The sequence below is a fragment of the Takifugu rubripes genome, chromosome 21 (genome assembly GCF_901000725.2).
Source record: "Takifugu rubripes chromosome 21, fTakRub1.2, whole genome shotgun sequence".
Lineage (NCBI taxonomy): Eukaryota > Metazoa > Chordata > Actinopteri > Tetraodontiformes > Tetraodontidae > Takifugu > Takifugu rubripes.
The window spans coordinates 16,655,283-16,671,304 of NC_042305.1; the positions used below are offsets into that span (position 1 = coordinate 16,655,283).

General features: G+C 40.4%; 2 protein-coding genes and 1 non-coding gene across 9 annotated transcripts; 2 read left to right on the top strand and 1 right to left on the bottom strand.

The window, feature by feature from the left end:
• Nucleotides 1-328: 328 nt before the first annotated feature.
• On the bottom strand, nucleotides 329-6,220 carry LOC101077812 (STAM-binding protein-like A). Of its 3 annotated transcripts, XM_011615921.2 has the most exons (11): nucleotides 5,877-6,035; nucleotides 5,379-5,430; nucleotides 4,584-4,808; nucleotides 4,330-4,405; nucleotides 4,164-4,259; nucleotides 3,459-3,837; nucleotides 3,123-3,247; nucleotides 2,802-2,939; nucleotides 1,926-2,038; nucleotides 1,687-1,786; nucleotides 329-1,359 (listed from the first exon to the last, which is right to left on the bottom strand). In XM_011615921.2, the coding sequence occupies exons 3-11, from the start codon at nucleotides 4,784-4,786 to the stop codon at nucleotides 1,303-1,305; spliced, it is 1,287 nt and encodes a 428-aa protein (XP_011614223.1). In that variant the 5' UTR covers nucleotides 4,787-4,808; nucleotides 5,379-5,430; nucleotides 5,877-6,035; the 3' UTR covers nucleotides 329-1,302. The 3 variants fall into 3 exon arrangements, with proteins under 3 accessions (XP_011614223.1, XP_011614224.1, XP_003975115.1); XM_011615922.2 differs by lacking the exons at nucleotides 5,379-5,430; nucleotides 5,877-6,035 and adding an exon at nucleotides 6,114-6,220; XM_003975066.3 differs by lacking the exon at nucleotides 5,379-5,430 and having other exon boundaries at nucleotides 5,877-6,034.
• On the top strand, nucleotides 5,997-15,918 carry slc39a14 (solute carrier family 39 member 14). Of its 5 annotated transcripts, XM_011615927.2 has the most exons (11): nucleotides 6,505-6,726; nucleotides 8,786-8,874; nucleotides 10,398-10,716; nucleotides 10,980-11,157; nucleotides 12,198-12,367; nucleotides 12,541-12,663; nucleotides 12,832-13,005; nucleotides 13,120-13,354; nucleotides 13,546-13,730; nucleotides 13,881-14,062; nucleotides 14,580-15,918. In XM_011615927.2, the coding sequence occupies exons 3-10, from the start codon at nucleotides 10,426-10,428 to the stop codon at nucleotides 14,031-14,033; spliced, it is 1,509 nt and encodes a 502-aa protein (XP_011614229.2). In that variant the 5' UTR covers nucleotides 6,505-6,726; nucleotides 8,786-8,874; nucleotides 10,398-10,425; the 3' UTR covers nucleotides 14,034-14,062; nucleotides 14,580-15,918. The 5 variants fall into 5 exon arrangements, with proteins under 5 accessions (XP_011614226.2, XP_011614229.2, XP_011614225.2 ...); XM_011615924.2 differs by lacking the exon at nucleotides 6,505-6,726 and adding an exon at nucleotides 5,997-6,070 and having other exon boundaries at nucleotides 13,881-15,918; XM_011615923.2 differs by having other exon boundaries at nucleotides 13,881-15,918.
• Nucleotides 6,222-6,293, top strand: trnap-ugg (transfer RNA proline (anticodon UGG)). Its single transcript has one exon. It is a non-coding gene; the product is annotated as a tRNA-Pro (tRNA).
• Nucleotides 15,919-16,022: the final 104 nt, after the last annotated feature.

The window sequence follows — 16,022 nt, forward strand, 5'->3', positions numbered from 1 at the left end:
GTTTCTTCATTTGAAAAATAATATAAAAATTAAAATATGAAACTTAGACTTTAGATTCTGTTGTTGAAATGAAAGTGTCATGTATTTTTGAAAAATCATTTTCCATAAATTGTTTCCAGATTTAATTTCTATATGTCCACCCACACCCAATCAAGGATAAGTTTTTTGTTTCAGCAGGTTTCTACATCATTTACGACACCTTCACAGAATTCAAATCTAGAATATTTTAAATTATTGCATCTGCATTAATTCTACATTATTCTTTGAAATGATACAACGATAATTTTAACTTCTCAAATTGTCAATATGGGTAAATAAGACAACTGAACAATTTACATACATGTTTATTTAGTATTTTTGTCACTAAAGCTTATTCTCACATTTATGGCTAATTGTTTACTTCAAAAAGACTAAAACAGAGGCATTATCCAAGACCATGGAATTCATACTGTGTAGCAGGAGGTACATTCAGATTGCCTGTTGCAGGCACGTCCTCACGTGCGCATCTGCATGGACACATTTCACGAGTGAACACGTACCACCATTCGACAATGGAAAAAAAAAAATAATAATAATAAAAAAAAAACACAAATAATTAAGAAATAACAACACATTAAAGGGGATCCACACCAAGAAAGTGATTATATTGCAAACAAATCAACTTTAAGATATTCGGGAGTGTTAGTGTTTGTATATAAAAATATAACATACAGAACACTGCTTGCATACCTGAGTTACAACTGGCTTTCCTTCCTCTGTTTGTTTCCATGGCTAACAGAACTTCTGCGGGCTAATGAAGGAAACCAATCAACAGAACGAAGACACAGACACGCTTCACGATGTGCGATGCACACATTGTAACATTCCTAAAACCTTCCTTGGCACTTTGTCTGTCAGGCAGAGACGAACTGTGATTGCAAACTTGACAGGATGAGTTTCAGGAAGCCATCACTGACAAACAGATTTTATATTAATGCCAGAACGTGAAACAACAAAGCCACACATTAACAGAAAAAATAAGGTTGAAGAGTCAGAGCTGTAACTGTCCGTCAAGCAGATAGGTTTTTTTGTTGTTTTTTTTACCTCTGATGTATTTTTTTCTGAAAGGGCAAAAAGCAGGAAAAGATTCACAATGTTGTTCCCTTTGAGAACAATTCAAATCCATTTAAACGGTAAACCTGTGGGCGGCATTCGCTTATTACCGCTTATTATTTAGAAAGTAAATAGAGCGTTTCCTCCATAAAAATATCTGCACTTTGCAAAAAAGCAGTCTGATTGATCGAATGACCCCAAAACAAAAAATCATCGCAAGTCTACCACTGCCACAGTGCCTTCGGTGATGGAGACGTGTCCCGCATGCTGAGGAGCAGAGAGACGCACATTAGCAAATATGGACGCAGACTGAAAACAATGTGAACTGGAGTTAAATAAGCCCTGCTCTTTTTGTATAAAGCAATAATGTATAAAGATATAACGAGAGCAAGCGCTTAAAATGTAAGAATTTCTTCAACAAAAGCAGCTTCATAATAGTAGCACAGTTCTGTTGTCAGTGGATTAGCAAAAGTAGATAACTTCCAGCCCTGATGTTCCAGTGAAACATCATGTATATTTGCATCTATAAATATGAGCAGAATAAACAGTTTGTCATCACCTTTTCAAGGAAATCACACAGAGACTCATACTGACCGTAAAGAGAGGTGGATCTTTGCTGTGAGGGTGAAAACCTTTCTGTTTACACGTGGATATTTCCTTTGTTCCCCGATCTGTTAACTTGAAGTACCCAATTCTGATAGAACAAGCAAACAACGAACACAGACATAATCACATCTTTGAAACAATTAGAAGAAAATCAACAGCATTTGGTCAAACATGCCACAACGAGACTGTAAATGAGACACCATTCCCGGTGACCTGGTCCAACTCACTCGTTGAACTTTGGCGAGCAGACGATAGCGATAGCCTCTGGCAGCATGATCTGGTAGGAGCAGTGTGTGTGTAGGTCAACGCTGGACAGGAAGGCCGTCTGTGTCGGGTGAGTCTGGGAAATTCGAAATACGACGAGTCAGGTTTACACACACACACAGATTAGATTAGATTAGATTCAACTTTATTGTTATTGCACATGTAAAGGTACAGAGCAACAAAATGCAGTTTAGCATCTAACCAGAAGTGCAAAAAGAAGCAGCAAATGAGGATAATAACTTAATAAATACAGTATGTGCGGTTATTTTTACAGTCGTTTACCAGGTTGTGCTATAAACATATTTTACAGAAGGTGTTTACATTAAATGCCTTAGACTATAAGTGCAGGAGCTATTTAGCTATTTACATAAGATAGAGAGATGTGCAAATCATAAATTACATGTATACTGATGATAGACAGAAGCATACACACCGTTAAACGTCATCTGCGTGTGAGAGATTTCTATGCTTCATAAAAAAAAAGAAAAACCTTCCTGAAAGCTTTAATTTACTCGAATTGTATTATATCAGGCAATTAATTCTGCAACTTTGACTGTTCATTTTATCATCTTGCAAGTGATCGTTTACAAAATTCTGATGCCTAAAACACATACTTGTAAAATCTTAGTTATTCCAAGCTCTACGTGTCAGAATTATACTTATTTACATGGAAAAACAATCTTTATGACTCCATATTGCATGATTTAAAAGAAAAAGCTTGGATTTCCCAACTCCATTCTAAACGTATTGACGCAGCAAGAATCTAAGGTATATAGGTACATTTCAGCAAAATTACGATTATTTGCCAGCAATGGTAAGAATATTCCATCTTTACTCACATGTATCCAGCCCAAGGTGATGAGATCATACTGGTCCTGTATGAGGAAGAGTTCTTCCTCATTTTCGGTGTCACAATAATCCGGCCCACCGCACTGCTTCGGTACGATGACGTGCGTCACTGTAAACGCGTTTCTGGTCTGCAACAGAAACAAGTTATTGCATTTGATTTTAAAAAACAACTCAGAGACAATTAGGGGAGACGTGGGGTTGGACGTCAGTCAAAGAAGACATTTTTCAGACAGTCATAGGAGAGAAAAAGGAATTTCTTATAATGTTATTGGAACTGCAATACAAATATTAACTCCATTCTGAAATCTTACCAGTTTGCCACACAAGATGCCGCATGTTTCTACAGCCCGGCTTGTGTTGGCTTCAGCCAACCTCAGAAAGCTTCTGCACAGCTCAGAGGGCACGGACAGCTGCCGAAGGGCATCCACCATTGTATCTGAGGAAAAAAAGGATGAAGGAGTAAACAAAAGCTGAAAGCAAAGTGGGATTCTTGTAATGTTTTGGAACAAGGCATGGTGTTAATAGGTAATAAAGTAGGTCAGGGGGAAAGAAATGAGCTCCCAAGTATAAATACTTTAAAGCAGGAGTAGGGCAGTATTTAAATCCTCTGGAGTCCAGCCCACTGTATCAGAGAAAGATTAACTCACTGTTGTTCCCCGGGCTGAATAAGGAACCGGGCTTGAGTGATCGGTCGAAATTGGGTGGGCCAGCGCTTTGGGGAGGGCGATTGTATTGGTGGTTGGTGGAAAGGTCCCCTGGGCCCTGTGGGGCGCTGGGAGAGACGAGCGAGGGGGGCTGTATGCCTGGGATGAGCGGGGCGTCGGGGGAAGGTGTCGCAGGCTTGGGAAACTCCAGGAGTACTCGCTGGCGTTCCTTCTCCAGCTCCTGACGGCGGATCATCTCCTCAAAGGCACTGAACTGCTCCTGCTCCCGCTGACGCCGCTGCATCTCGGCCACGCGCTCCCGCTCCACATCCAGTGCTCGCTGCCTGGACTGCTCCCGTGCCAACACCTCCTCCTCTGCTTTCTGAGCACGCAGCAAATGTGATACAAGCAACAAGTTTAAACTACTGAAGGATTGTTTTGAGCAGTGTTGGTGCATTGTGTATTTATGTATATGTCCCATGCTGCTTATGGTATTGACAGTCTACCGTCACTGTGCCTATTTTAGTCCAGCATTCACTAATGTAAACTATTATGTCACTTCCAAATTGACACAATGCATTATTCTATATAGTTAGAATAAGGGAATATCAGTATTAGCCTAATTTTATCTACAATACCAAACAGGTGTCATTAATATGTTATATTGTGTCGGTATAAGTAGTTAATACATTTGTGTGTGGAGTTTACCTTTTTGGAAAGATATTGTGCATACTCTTGATCAAATCTCTTCAAAAGAGCTTTTTTTAGGATCTCCGCTTGAGGAAAGGCAACGTCCTTCAGTTTCTGGAGGGAAAAAAAGAAAATTTGAGAAAAACATGCTTTTTCTTGTTTATTTTATGTCACCTGTACATACTTTTAGTGTTTCCTTCTTTTCAGGAATGTTAGCCGTCTTGTAGTCAGGATGCTTTGGAAGTTTTTCTATAAAAAGTCTTTAAACAAATAGAAATTGATTACCTGGTTAATATTTGCGCCCATTTCAGGGAATTACAACCACAATTCTAAAGGTAATGATGTCTTACAGACATACATTATGGATCCGTATGATATATTTGTAATTACACAGCACTGCCCAGGAAAGAACCCAGCCACATCCTTGCAAACACGTACGTGATGTATTTGTTGTACAGTAAAAAGGCGTGCTCGATGTTGCCCTCCTCCGTGTAGATGCTGGCCATACGGATCATTTCCATGCCAGAACGGAAGTAGCGGCGTGGGGGCACATCATCATTGACATCCACAGAGCTTCCTTTCTTGGTCAGCGCACGGACTCTCTCCTCTGGCGGCATTGTGACGTCATTGTGGTCCGCCATCACAACAGCTCAACCTGGAACGCTGATACATAAAAAATAAATACATTTAAAAAGCTACTAAAACATTTGTTTACACAACCTGCATGCATTATATCCAATAATATATGTGATGCCAAACTAATGACTTTGGTTCATTCGTTTTTGATGTCATTACAACTCAAAAAGAATAGTAACAAGTGAAGTGATAATAGCAGTACTATGGGTTTAGAGTGATGATCTTAAATATCAGCTTTATTCACCAACGGTTATGTTTATCATACATCTGTAGAGAAGCAGAAAAGGGCTGTGTCTCCCAGCCCATTCTGAACACACGACATCGGAATGGCTGTGACTGAGTGTATTTAGAAGAAACAATGGGAATGTCAGTGACACATGGCTTTTTGAATTCAAATATGCTTTACTCATGTGTGGGAAGACAAAAGCATGAGGACTAATGCGTCAGTAGTGCTTTAATCCTTTGTCCAACAGAAAGACAGTATGTCAAAAGTCAAGCTGTGATTAAGACGTGAGGCGGTGTTATAAAGTCACAAAGCATTAATCCTTCACAAATTTCACTTTTACTTCCAAGATTTAGTCCGAAATGCTATATTACCTTTGTCTTAAAATAGATCCATTAAGTTATCTTCCAACTGGTTCGGATTCCTCTATAAATTTAAGATACAAAACCTACATTAATGAAGCAGCAGGCAATTAGTCTGCTGTCTGCTTATTGCAATCTAATGTTGCAGAATACAAAAAACGCTTTGCACCCTAATTTCCCTTAATATTTCTCCAATTGTGACCCAACGAAGGTCCATTAGCTAAAGACATAATACAACAATTTAGGCCTTACGGGAAGCGGGGGATGACATGCTTTGAATTTTGCCTCATTCAAAAATAGAATCATTCAGAATGTTGGCTTATAGCCGGTGTGGTGAAAAGAGCATATTATACCCTTCACATCCTTTAGATATTTGTCTGGGAAGTGATCGATGACGGCAACCACTTCGCGTTAGCCGCGCTAACTTAGCCAAGCCCGGGGACTCCACGGAACGATTTAGAAATGATCAAACTGCACACAATGGTCATCAATATGTATCTTCTTTCTTACCGTATCGCCCACAAAACTGAATTTCGCAGAGGCCTACATACAGGTAGACAAAATAGTGCTCAATTAGAGTCCTAAAACCAGATTGGTTGAGCAGGCTGCACCTACAACGTCTAGTTACTTCCGCAATCACAGAAACTTCTGCCTGACGAAACATCGCGGTACTACAAACCTGGACACATTTGTTTGCCTTTTGAGTAAGTATAATGTAGCGTTTAAGTTGTATACGTTTTAATTTACCTATTTTTGCCTTCTACTCAAGTTGTAAGTCTTTTATCTGACTACGTTATTGACGTTATGACAGCTGGACTTCAGTTGGAATAAGACTCACTCCCGTTCGATCGGTGTGGCTCGTTGGTCTAGGGGTATGATTCTCGCTTTGGGTGCGAGAGGTCCCGGGTTCAAATCCCGGACGAGCCCTACTTTTACAATTCAACTGTAACCCGTAATCCACAACGAAATACAATTTTTTTTAGTTGATAAATAATAACTAAAAAAAAAAAATGTAATCAGCATAATAGGTATTTATTCATGTATTTATTGGTTTATTCCGTTGGTGAAAGAGAAATAGTCCAGCTCTGGCAGTACCGGCTGTGTACCGCATGAGGGAGACACTGATATTTTGAAACGAGCAAACGGGCAACGTCACTGAATCTGATCTTACACATCCTCCACGCTGGTCTGAATGGAGAAAAAGGACGTAAAGGGTGAAAAAAAGTCATCTCCATTTGTGAATGACTCCACGCCACGCTGTCGCGGCCATCCGATTGCTCGTTTCTGACACTCACCCCTCTCATAGCCGTCGTTGGGAACACGACATAAATCCCACGTTTGCTCCCAACATCATCATCCGGTAAGCTAAGTGTCAAAGCTAACGTTCCAGGCTTTAGATAGCGTAGCCACGGCAACACAATCGTCTACTTCAACAAGAATTCAGGCGCAATTGTTTCTCTTATTAGGCGAAAAAAAACCCTTAATAATCCATTTTAACTTAACGCAGGCGAATGAAGCAAAGAAAACGCTGAGGAAGCTACTTTGCTAAATTAAGCTTAAGTTTGACAGCGTAAGTGTTCTTTAGGTGGAAGGAGATGTGACATAAATAAACACGAACATGAAACTACTTTGCCCAGTATTGCATCATGTTGCTCTTTTAGCATCTTCTGAAAGGACATTATCATATACCTTGCTTTTGATTCAGTATTCAACCAACCGTGTAAGTCCTCCACACAGGGACAGGATTTCTTTTGTGTGTGTGTGTGTGTGTGTGTGTGTGTGTGTGTGTGTGTGTGTGTGTGTGTGTGTGTGTGTGTGTGGTGGATCACCTGCTGACCTGACCTCTAAGCTCGCCTCGGGGTACGGGAAAGAGGTGGTGACCAGTCCTCATTTAATGGTGAGGAGTTCTTGTCTGGATCAGTGGAGCACTTCGGTCCTGTCTGTGGTAAAATAGCAGCATTGTGGCCAGATAATGACAGACGTGGTTAATGAGTTCAGCCCCAGGATCGTTACAAGCTATAATTAAGATGTCTGAGGAAGGGTGATGAGCCAGACCTCGGGTTATTATAAAGTCAGCCAGGCTGAGCAGGTAGGTGTCCATAACTGAGACAACAACCTCTGAAGTGCCTGAACTTTGTGTCGCTACACAACGGTACTGTACAAGTCCTTTTATTACATCGTCTTCTTAATGCTTTTGATTTTTCAAGGATGGCACTTAAGGCACATTTTTCTCATATTCACTTTGTTATATTAAGGAATATATGCAGTGTATATTTACTAAATGTGTTTGCTGGCATTTGCAAATATGGGACGCACAAATGGATAAATGTTATATATATTCAATGTTAGAAGCACTTGTACAGTTGAAGCACTTGTTAATATAGCCCTTGGTTTTGAAATAGTTTTCTCTTTATCAGTTTTCAGGTGTACCTACATTTTATAACCTTCATTTGAGTAGATTTATTCTTAATTCAGTGGCTGTTTTTTCTGGTCAGGTGCTTTTTTTGTGCACTTTTCACTGTCTGAATTCTGTAAACAGTCAGTAGGAGATATTTTCCTCTTAGTCAGCTGTCAGGAATGATGATGGCAAGGGAAATTTCTCAGGTAGCTGTGGGGAGGAGGGAGGAGTTGTCTGGGGGGGCTGATTGGACACCTGAGGGGTGACAGTATCATATTTTTTTTAATATTTAATTATTTTTTTTTGGACAAATTATGTAGTATTTTTGGTGGTGGGGGGGGGGGTGTGGAGTGTGAGTGAAGCTGATTCTTTTGCATCTTCCTCCTCTTCAGTTTGTTAATAATGCCGTGTCTGAAGCCTTATCATCTCTGGTAAAGATTGCTTGTCTCTCTCCAAAATTCCATTGTCATTATAGCTACAGCTAGGCCTTGGACTCTTAAAGCAGACACTCCGAATGACCTAGTGATGATTATTCTGGCATTTGAAAGCAGGTTTTTCTTTAGAGATGATGCCAAAGACCTGTGAGCTGGAAAAGCTCATGCATTTAAAGTGTTCATTCAACATTATGTGCCATGAAGTGCTTACCAGGGTGAATGAATACTGATGGGTTTTATTTCTACACTGTAATAACAATTATTTAAATCTTAGGTAAGGACAAAATCTTTTCAGATGGCATATTTTGTGTTAATTTTGAGCACTTTCTAATCAAACACTCAATGAGATATAGTTTGCCGTTCCCTCTCATCTTTGACAGCTTTGGGCCTCACATCAACATAATCTAACTAATCCATCCAACCACTCGGCAGGAGCGCGGCCCATATTGTTGGCCAAGGGTGTGCGTTTCCACTCACTGTTATTTTTCATATATGAACTGTGACTCTATACTTGGCTTCTTGTAACGTCCATGAAGGGCTTTTACAGTGCTGAGCACAACTTCATATTACCCTTCTTTCCTCTGCAGTCCAGGGCCCCCCTGACGAGCTGGCTCCTCTCTGCTTGGTTTTCAACCTCCTCCTGACACATGCAATAGGAGCTGCTACAGGGAAAAGGGTAAGTCTTTTTTTTTATCATCTTGTTTGTGCACATGTGACCTTGCTGTACTGAAATGAATCTTGCTCTGTGTGGAGGAAGAGATTGTTGATGGTAGACTTTGTTCTGCTTGTGTTATGTGTGCTTAAAACCTTGGCGCGGTGGGGGGTTTAGTGCACGTGAATAACTCTTCTCTCACACTAACTGGATTTTTGTTGCGTGCAAGTGCTTCTTTTAGACACAGTATCTGTTTTGATAGCAAATATTTAATTTGAGACTGGTAAATACACTGTTGCCACTGTCTGTTTGTATTAAACAAAGATCTGTAATTATTCAGGATGGTCCATAAATATTGGGAGTATCGGTATCCTCCTTCTCCTCTTTGGCTCTATACACCCCCACAAAGGATTAAAATGAAACAAACAAGATGTGCTTCAATTGCAGACTTTCTGCTATAATTTTAAGGTTATTTACATTCAAATCAGGTGTAGGAATTACAACCGTTTAAACATGTGCCTCCCACTTTCTGAGGGACCAAAGTAATGGGACAAAGAAAAGAATCATAAATTGAACTTGTTTTTCTTGCTATTTGGTACCAAATCCTTTGCAGCCAACTACAACCTGAATTTCAACAATTCATCCATTTTTGTCAGCAGTCACACACAATAATAATATGTTAATCTGGTCTTCCTGTTTTAAAGGTTCACGGATGTTTTCTCTCTTGTGGTGCGCTCTCTGTATTTTCTGTGGTGAAGTCTGCTCTTGATTGGTGACGTTGACGCACATGCCCCCATCTCCTGGAGAGTGTTCTTGGTCTGTCCAACTGTTGTTGAGGCGGTTTTCTTCATGAATACTTCTGTCATCCAGCATTCCTTTTTAAAGAATGCTCTAAACAGTTGATTTGGCCACGTGTAATCTTTCTTTTTTTTTGCCTTCCGCCCGATGATGGCTTGCTTTATTGATGGTAACAGCTCTTTGCATCTCATCCTGACCATTGTCAGCAACAGATTCCAAGTGCAAATGTCAGCCCTGGAATCAGCTCCAGACCTTTTGTCTGTTTAATCGATGATGAAATAATGAGGGATTAAAACATGTCCATAAAATAGCTTTCGAGGTGATTGTCCCATTCTTTTTGAGCCCTTAACAAGTGGGAATTCTAATTCTTACACTTAGACATTCTTAATTCTTCACATTTGGATGTAAATATCCTCAAATTAAAGCTGCGAGTCTGCAGTTAAAACACATCTCGTCAGTTAATGTTAAATCCATTGTGGTGGTGTGTAGAGCCAAATAGATGAGAATTCTATCGATGTCCCAGTATTTATGGAGCCGATTGTATGGGTTTTGGTATTTTTTCCCTGTGTGGTTGATGCTGACGGCATCACCCAGGCCTACATGTGTTCCAAATGTCAGGTCATGCCAACTTTGGGTTTACAAAGTGCACAATACAGACCTTCTGCAGTGCACATCTGAAAATGGATTTAAATAAACTAACAAGAGAGATATCAGTTTTAAGTCGTCTTCTTTATGTCATCTTGCTACAGATTTGCATCTCCCTGTCTCTGAAGAAACATGCCTCTCATGTCCTCTCATGGCTGGGCCATTAATGCATTCAGGCTTATCCAGATGGTCATCATCCTCTGCCCTTTGGGCCAAGTCACAGGGCAGGAAGAAAGCGAGACACAGTCGGTGGCTCAGGTGCTCCAGGACCTGCTCATCCGTCATGGAGACAATAGCACTATTACAGTGCCACAGTTGCGTGCTCTGCTGGAGCTCCTCAGCCAGGGTCAGAAAAAAGGGGATGGTGATGGCAGCACCACACAAAGTCCTGCAACTACTTCTACAAGAGCTAACATTTCCAGGGTGAGACTTCTGAAAAAACTTCATATTTACCCATCAAGACCCCTAAGGGACCCAAGTTATATGGAATACAAATTACACTGCAAATGAAGACCCATATTTACTTGTAACATTGATGAGTCCAGATTGAAGTTTTTCACATCATGTCAAGTGTGCTTGGCTAAGGAAGTTTTAAGCCCCCCATCCCAGTTTCCTGACTAATATGGTTGTTTTGTGAAATGCAAATTCTTTGACCAACTGACCTTCAGGTTTGGTCTCTTTTCCAGTGTTTGCCAGCAGACAAGCTGGCGATTTACAGCATCAGCGAACAGTCGCACTTGGATGGACAGGGCTTTCTGGAGTTGTGCCCCACCATGCTGCAGCAGTTAGAGGCAGGAAGCTGCAGGGTGCCAAGGAAAGAGGAGCTGAGTGGCGACGCCTCCCCCAGGCCCACCGATTCAGAAGGTAATCTACGACTTCTTACAAATGTAAACTGTAAATTAATGACTCTTTGTGGTACTAATAAAGATTCTGTCTGAATGACGCCCTAAAATTCAGTGATGTCATATTTACCAGTGAGAAGCTCATCTCAAGGATGAATACATCCTGATGCTGAACATATTATGCAAACGTTGTAACCACTGCTTCTCCCAACAAAAGGCTTTTTAACCTCTTAGTACCTTTAAATGCTGATTTGTATCGTTTGGGCATGTTAGAATAAAGTAATATTCATGTTTTTTGGTTTTAGATTAGATCAGAAAGTGTCAGATCACTCTGAAATGGAGTTGGATTTGATCATTTACCTAGTATATTTTAAATTGACAGCGGTCACATGTCATCTGTTGCTCTTAGACGAATTGTTTGAAAAGATTTCCTTTATGAAGCACCTCTTTTTCATGCTGTTATCCACCGCTGCCCTGCAGCTCATCCTAAGGGCTTGTCATCCATTCATACATCTTTATACCTAAACTCTGTGGCATTTATCAGGGGCAGAAGTAAATCTGACTTATAGAGAACCTATTTTCAGCAGAGCTACTTTTGTCACGGTTCGACCTTTTAAAGTTCATTTTCCGCCTTTGTATCAACGCAAATTTACTTCCTCAAGCTATGGAAGTTGTGCAGGTACACCTGAGTAGACCAGGACAAAGCCCCCTATGTTTGAATGCATCTGGCCGTGAGGTTTCAGTAAACTGTCATTGTGGCTTAATCGCCTCCTCTTTTAGCAACACAAATGCGTGACGTTTGAGAACTGCTATAAAGGACACACTATCTTTGAATGCAAATAAAAGGCAGTAGTATTTGTCTGTCTTTCAGTAGACAAATGAGTCTTTTGTTCCTGGAGAGACTTGTTCAATCCACTGGTCGGTATTCTTTTAGGCTTTAAAAAAAAATGAACCCCAGTGATTATTCCAATATCTAGATAATCGAATAATTCTCAATGCATCACTCCCTCCCTCCTTTCTCACCTCCTCCCCTCTTTCCTCTGCCTTCCCTCTGCTCATCAGTTTGGGGCTACGGGATCCTGTGTGTGACGCTGATCTCCTTGTGTTCCCTGGCCGGGGCCAGCGTGGTGCCGTTCATGAAGAAGACCTTTTACAAACGGCTGCTGCTCTACTTCATAGCCCTGGCCATTGGCACCCTGTACTCCAACGCCCTGTTTCAGCTCATTCCTGAGGTAACATCCTAGACTCCTTCACAATGAAAGGAGAAATACTTAATATCTCTTTTTAAAAGAAAATGGGGGAAAAACAGATTGATGAAGGCACTGCCTAGTAATAGTAATTTCAATAGTAATTTCACATCTTCCTATTTGTTGTTATGTGGCGTCTCCTCTGTCCTTCTTGACAGGCCTTTGGTTTTGACCCACTGGATAACTTCTATGTCCCCAAGTCTGCAGTGGTATTCGGAGGTTTTTACCTCTTCTTCTTTACTGAAAAAGTCCTCAAAGTCCTACTCAAACAGAAACACGGAGTAAGTTCTTATCGATTATTCCACTCTGTTATATAATTTACCTGTACAATACAGATGATGATTATGATATGATAATCCTACTCTTTTGTGAATCATGACAGTTCTATTTAAAGATGTCTGGGCGGTTTCCTTTACAATGAATAACTGATTTAACTTTTTTGCCCTCAGGGCCACAGTCATGGTCAGTATCCCAGTGAAGACTGTTACTCCACACCACACCATGATGTGGAGGGAGAGGAAACGGAGAAGCTGCCGCAAAATGGAGAAGCCAGCAATCTGGCTTTGGGCAAGGTGGATGCAGGCGAGGGTGAGCTGATGCTCAGTCCTGCACAGACGCCTCAGGTAAAGATTCTATGCTGTCCGCTCATTACTATCGGTTACTATCTCTTGTTTGAGATGGGCTATTGCATTAGCTTGGTATTAAACTGTTTGTGTCTTTGACTCTGGTCTTGCCAGGACTCCCAGCGACCAGATGGTGCAAGGAGATCGAGCACCAGGACCGGTGGCTGCTACTGGATAAAAGGGACATCCTACAGTGATATAGGCACGCTGGCCTGGATGATCACATTGAGCGATGGCCTGCACAACTTCATCGATGGCTTGGCCATCGGTGCTTCCTTCACTGCCTCCGTTTTTCAAGGCGTCAGCACCTCCGTAGCCATCCTGTGTGAGGAGTTCCCTCACGAATTGGGTGAGTCGTGATGGGATTTGGTAGCTGTGAATTCTGCCTGCCAACTGTTGCAACAACAAATCTGGCCTAAATCCATGTTTTGGTTATTGAAATCTTTTTGTCCTATTGCTAATGCAAAATATGTTAGGACCTGGATAACAGCTAATGCATAACTCAAGGATTTTTATGAATCCCTCCTTTTCTGTTACCAGGAGACTTTGTTATCCTGCTGAATGCTGGCATGAGCATACAGCAGGCGCTGTTCTTTAACTTCCTGTCAGCCTGCTGCTGTTATCTGGGTATGGGCTTTGGCATCCTGGCTGGGAACAGCTTCTCACCTAACTGGATCTTTGCACTGGCGGGGGGAATGTTCCTCTACATTGCTTTGGCAGACATGGTCAGTATGTGCAGAGGACAGTGCACACAGCATATATTGTAAGGCTGCGTGTGTTGCACTGATGGAAACATAATGACTCTGCTTTTCATGCACACAATTACAATAATGACGTTGAAAGTCTAAAATCTCCCCCATTTTTGTGCTTCTCAGTTTCCAGAAATGAACGAGGTGAGTCGTGAAGAAGAGAATGCAGGCGGCAGACGCTTCCTACTCACCTTTGCCATCCAGAATGCCGGCCTTCTGACAGGCTTTTCCATCATGCTCCTCCTCACCATCTTCTCTGGCCAGATCCAGCTGGGCTAAGTAAAGGATCGCTTAGAATCCATCAAATGGTGCGATGTGAAATTCAGCTGATTTGTGCTGGTGTGATCAGAGGAACTCTTTAATCTTTCTTCCATCCTGAGTCTTGACGGCCGGGTCGCACGCTCCTGTGTGGGGAAAAAAATACTCAAGTAGCTGCTGATGCACAGTTCCCTTATGCAGTAGATTCCAGGCACTGTTGGTGGCAGCCTTCTTCTGTTAGTGTTTGAGGAACATTTGCCTATTAGCTGCTCCCTCAAAGAGTTCAGAAAACATGAGCCACCAGTGTGCAATACTCTTTTTCTACTACTGCTCAGTAACTTGGGTCTTCATGTTATCGTTTCCTCCTGCATCATTCCCTCTGTGAAGGTGATTTAACCTTTGATGAATTCCATCTAAAACAGCTAGAATCTCCTGGACAGCCCTTGTTCATGAAGTGAGAGTCATGGTCAGGCTTCCACACTCTTGCTTCCCCCTCTGACATTTCAGTGCAAGTTGAAATTAAACTGGAATCTTGGTTAAGAAACTGACCTCCAATTTTCTTTTCAGAAATGTTTCACACAGGACTCAAGAGATGTTCATGTTTCGAGACCAAATCGGGCTGAAAATTATGAAGGGCTACAAAGAGATTTTGGTTCTTATTGTCATCTTTAACATTCAATTTTAATTTCTGTTCTTTCTTTTTTTCTCAAAAAGCAAAAGATAAAATCATTGGCTTCATGCAGACTAGATGTGATGACATCTGTGGGATCTTCTTATTCAGACACATGTCTGTCCACTTCATTTATATAGCAGTTAATGATCTTTTCTATTTACTCACTCAATCGGTATTCAATCCAAAGGTTGTTTTTTGTTTGTTTGTTTTTTAATTGAAATGATCTCTTCTTTTAGTGCCACATGTTGGTTGAACGCAGTAATGTCAACTCAGCCGTGTAAACACGCACACTTTAGTTACCGTTGTAGATTACTACTGTTCGTGATCAATGATGTAGCTGAAAAATCGGGAAAAGATTTGACGGATGAATCATAAATTAAAGGGTTTTGTTAAGTGTTATAATACCCCTGCCTGTAATATCACATTTATGAAAATGTGGCTTTTTAATCTGAATGTAAACAGTAGATTTATGCTATAGCGGTTTCTATTTAGATAGATTTTGTCAAGACAGGAACGGTTTAGATTTTAACATCATCTTATGCTGTATATGTTTACCTGTGTTTACAGACTTCTTGCTGCAGTGTTGAGATTTTTGTTTATGTGACGTTTTAAATAAATCACACGTGAAGTGATACGTTACCAGATATTACATATAGATTATAGCTATAACTTATTTGTCATGAATGCTACAAACTGGAAGTTTTGATGGGCTGTCCTATTCTATATGTTCTTGATTTATGGTGTTAAAAACACCTGTCTCTTGTTCGTCAATAGACAAAACAAGCCATAAGCATAAGCACCAAACCTATTTTGCTTCATTAAATGTCTGGTTATTTATTATTTCTGGCATACGTTATTTATTTACTTCTTCAGTTTAAAAAAAAGAAATCCATTCACATTTTAAAAAAACAAAACGTCTTTGCTGTTTGAGTTTTAATTTAATTTTTTTTTTTTTAATTGAAGGCTGCTGAAATACCTGATGAAATGTTTGCATTTTGGTATATGTGACAGTAAATTTAGTTCTGATACTGTATATAGAGCATTACCAGACAACCTGAAAATTCAAATGTACTAGAAAATGACTTTATGGGGATTTGATTATGTCATTGATATGCTTTCGTGAAAATTGTTTCATATACTTAAAAAAAAATGTTCCTTGATGTATTTTTGAATCTTTGTTCATTTCCTCTCCATCATGGACTCTTTCTTTTTATAAACACTATTTTCCAAGAACAGTTTGTCAGACACCTTTGTTTCTTTATACACTTTAAGCCAAGTTAAATATGGACAGGTAATGAGCAACTGCAGAATATTCCAAATAACAGAAAAACAATATG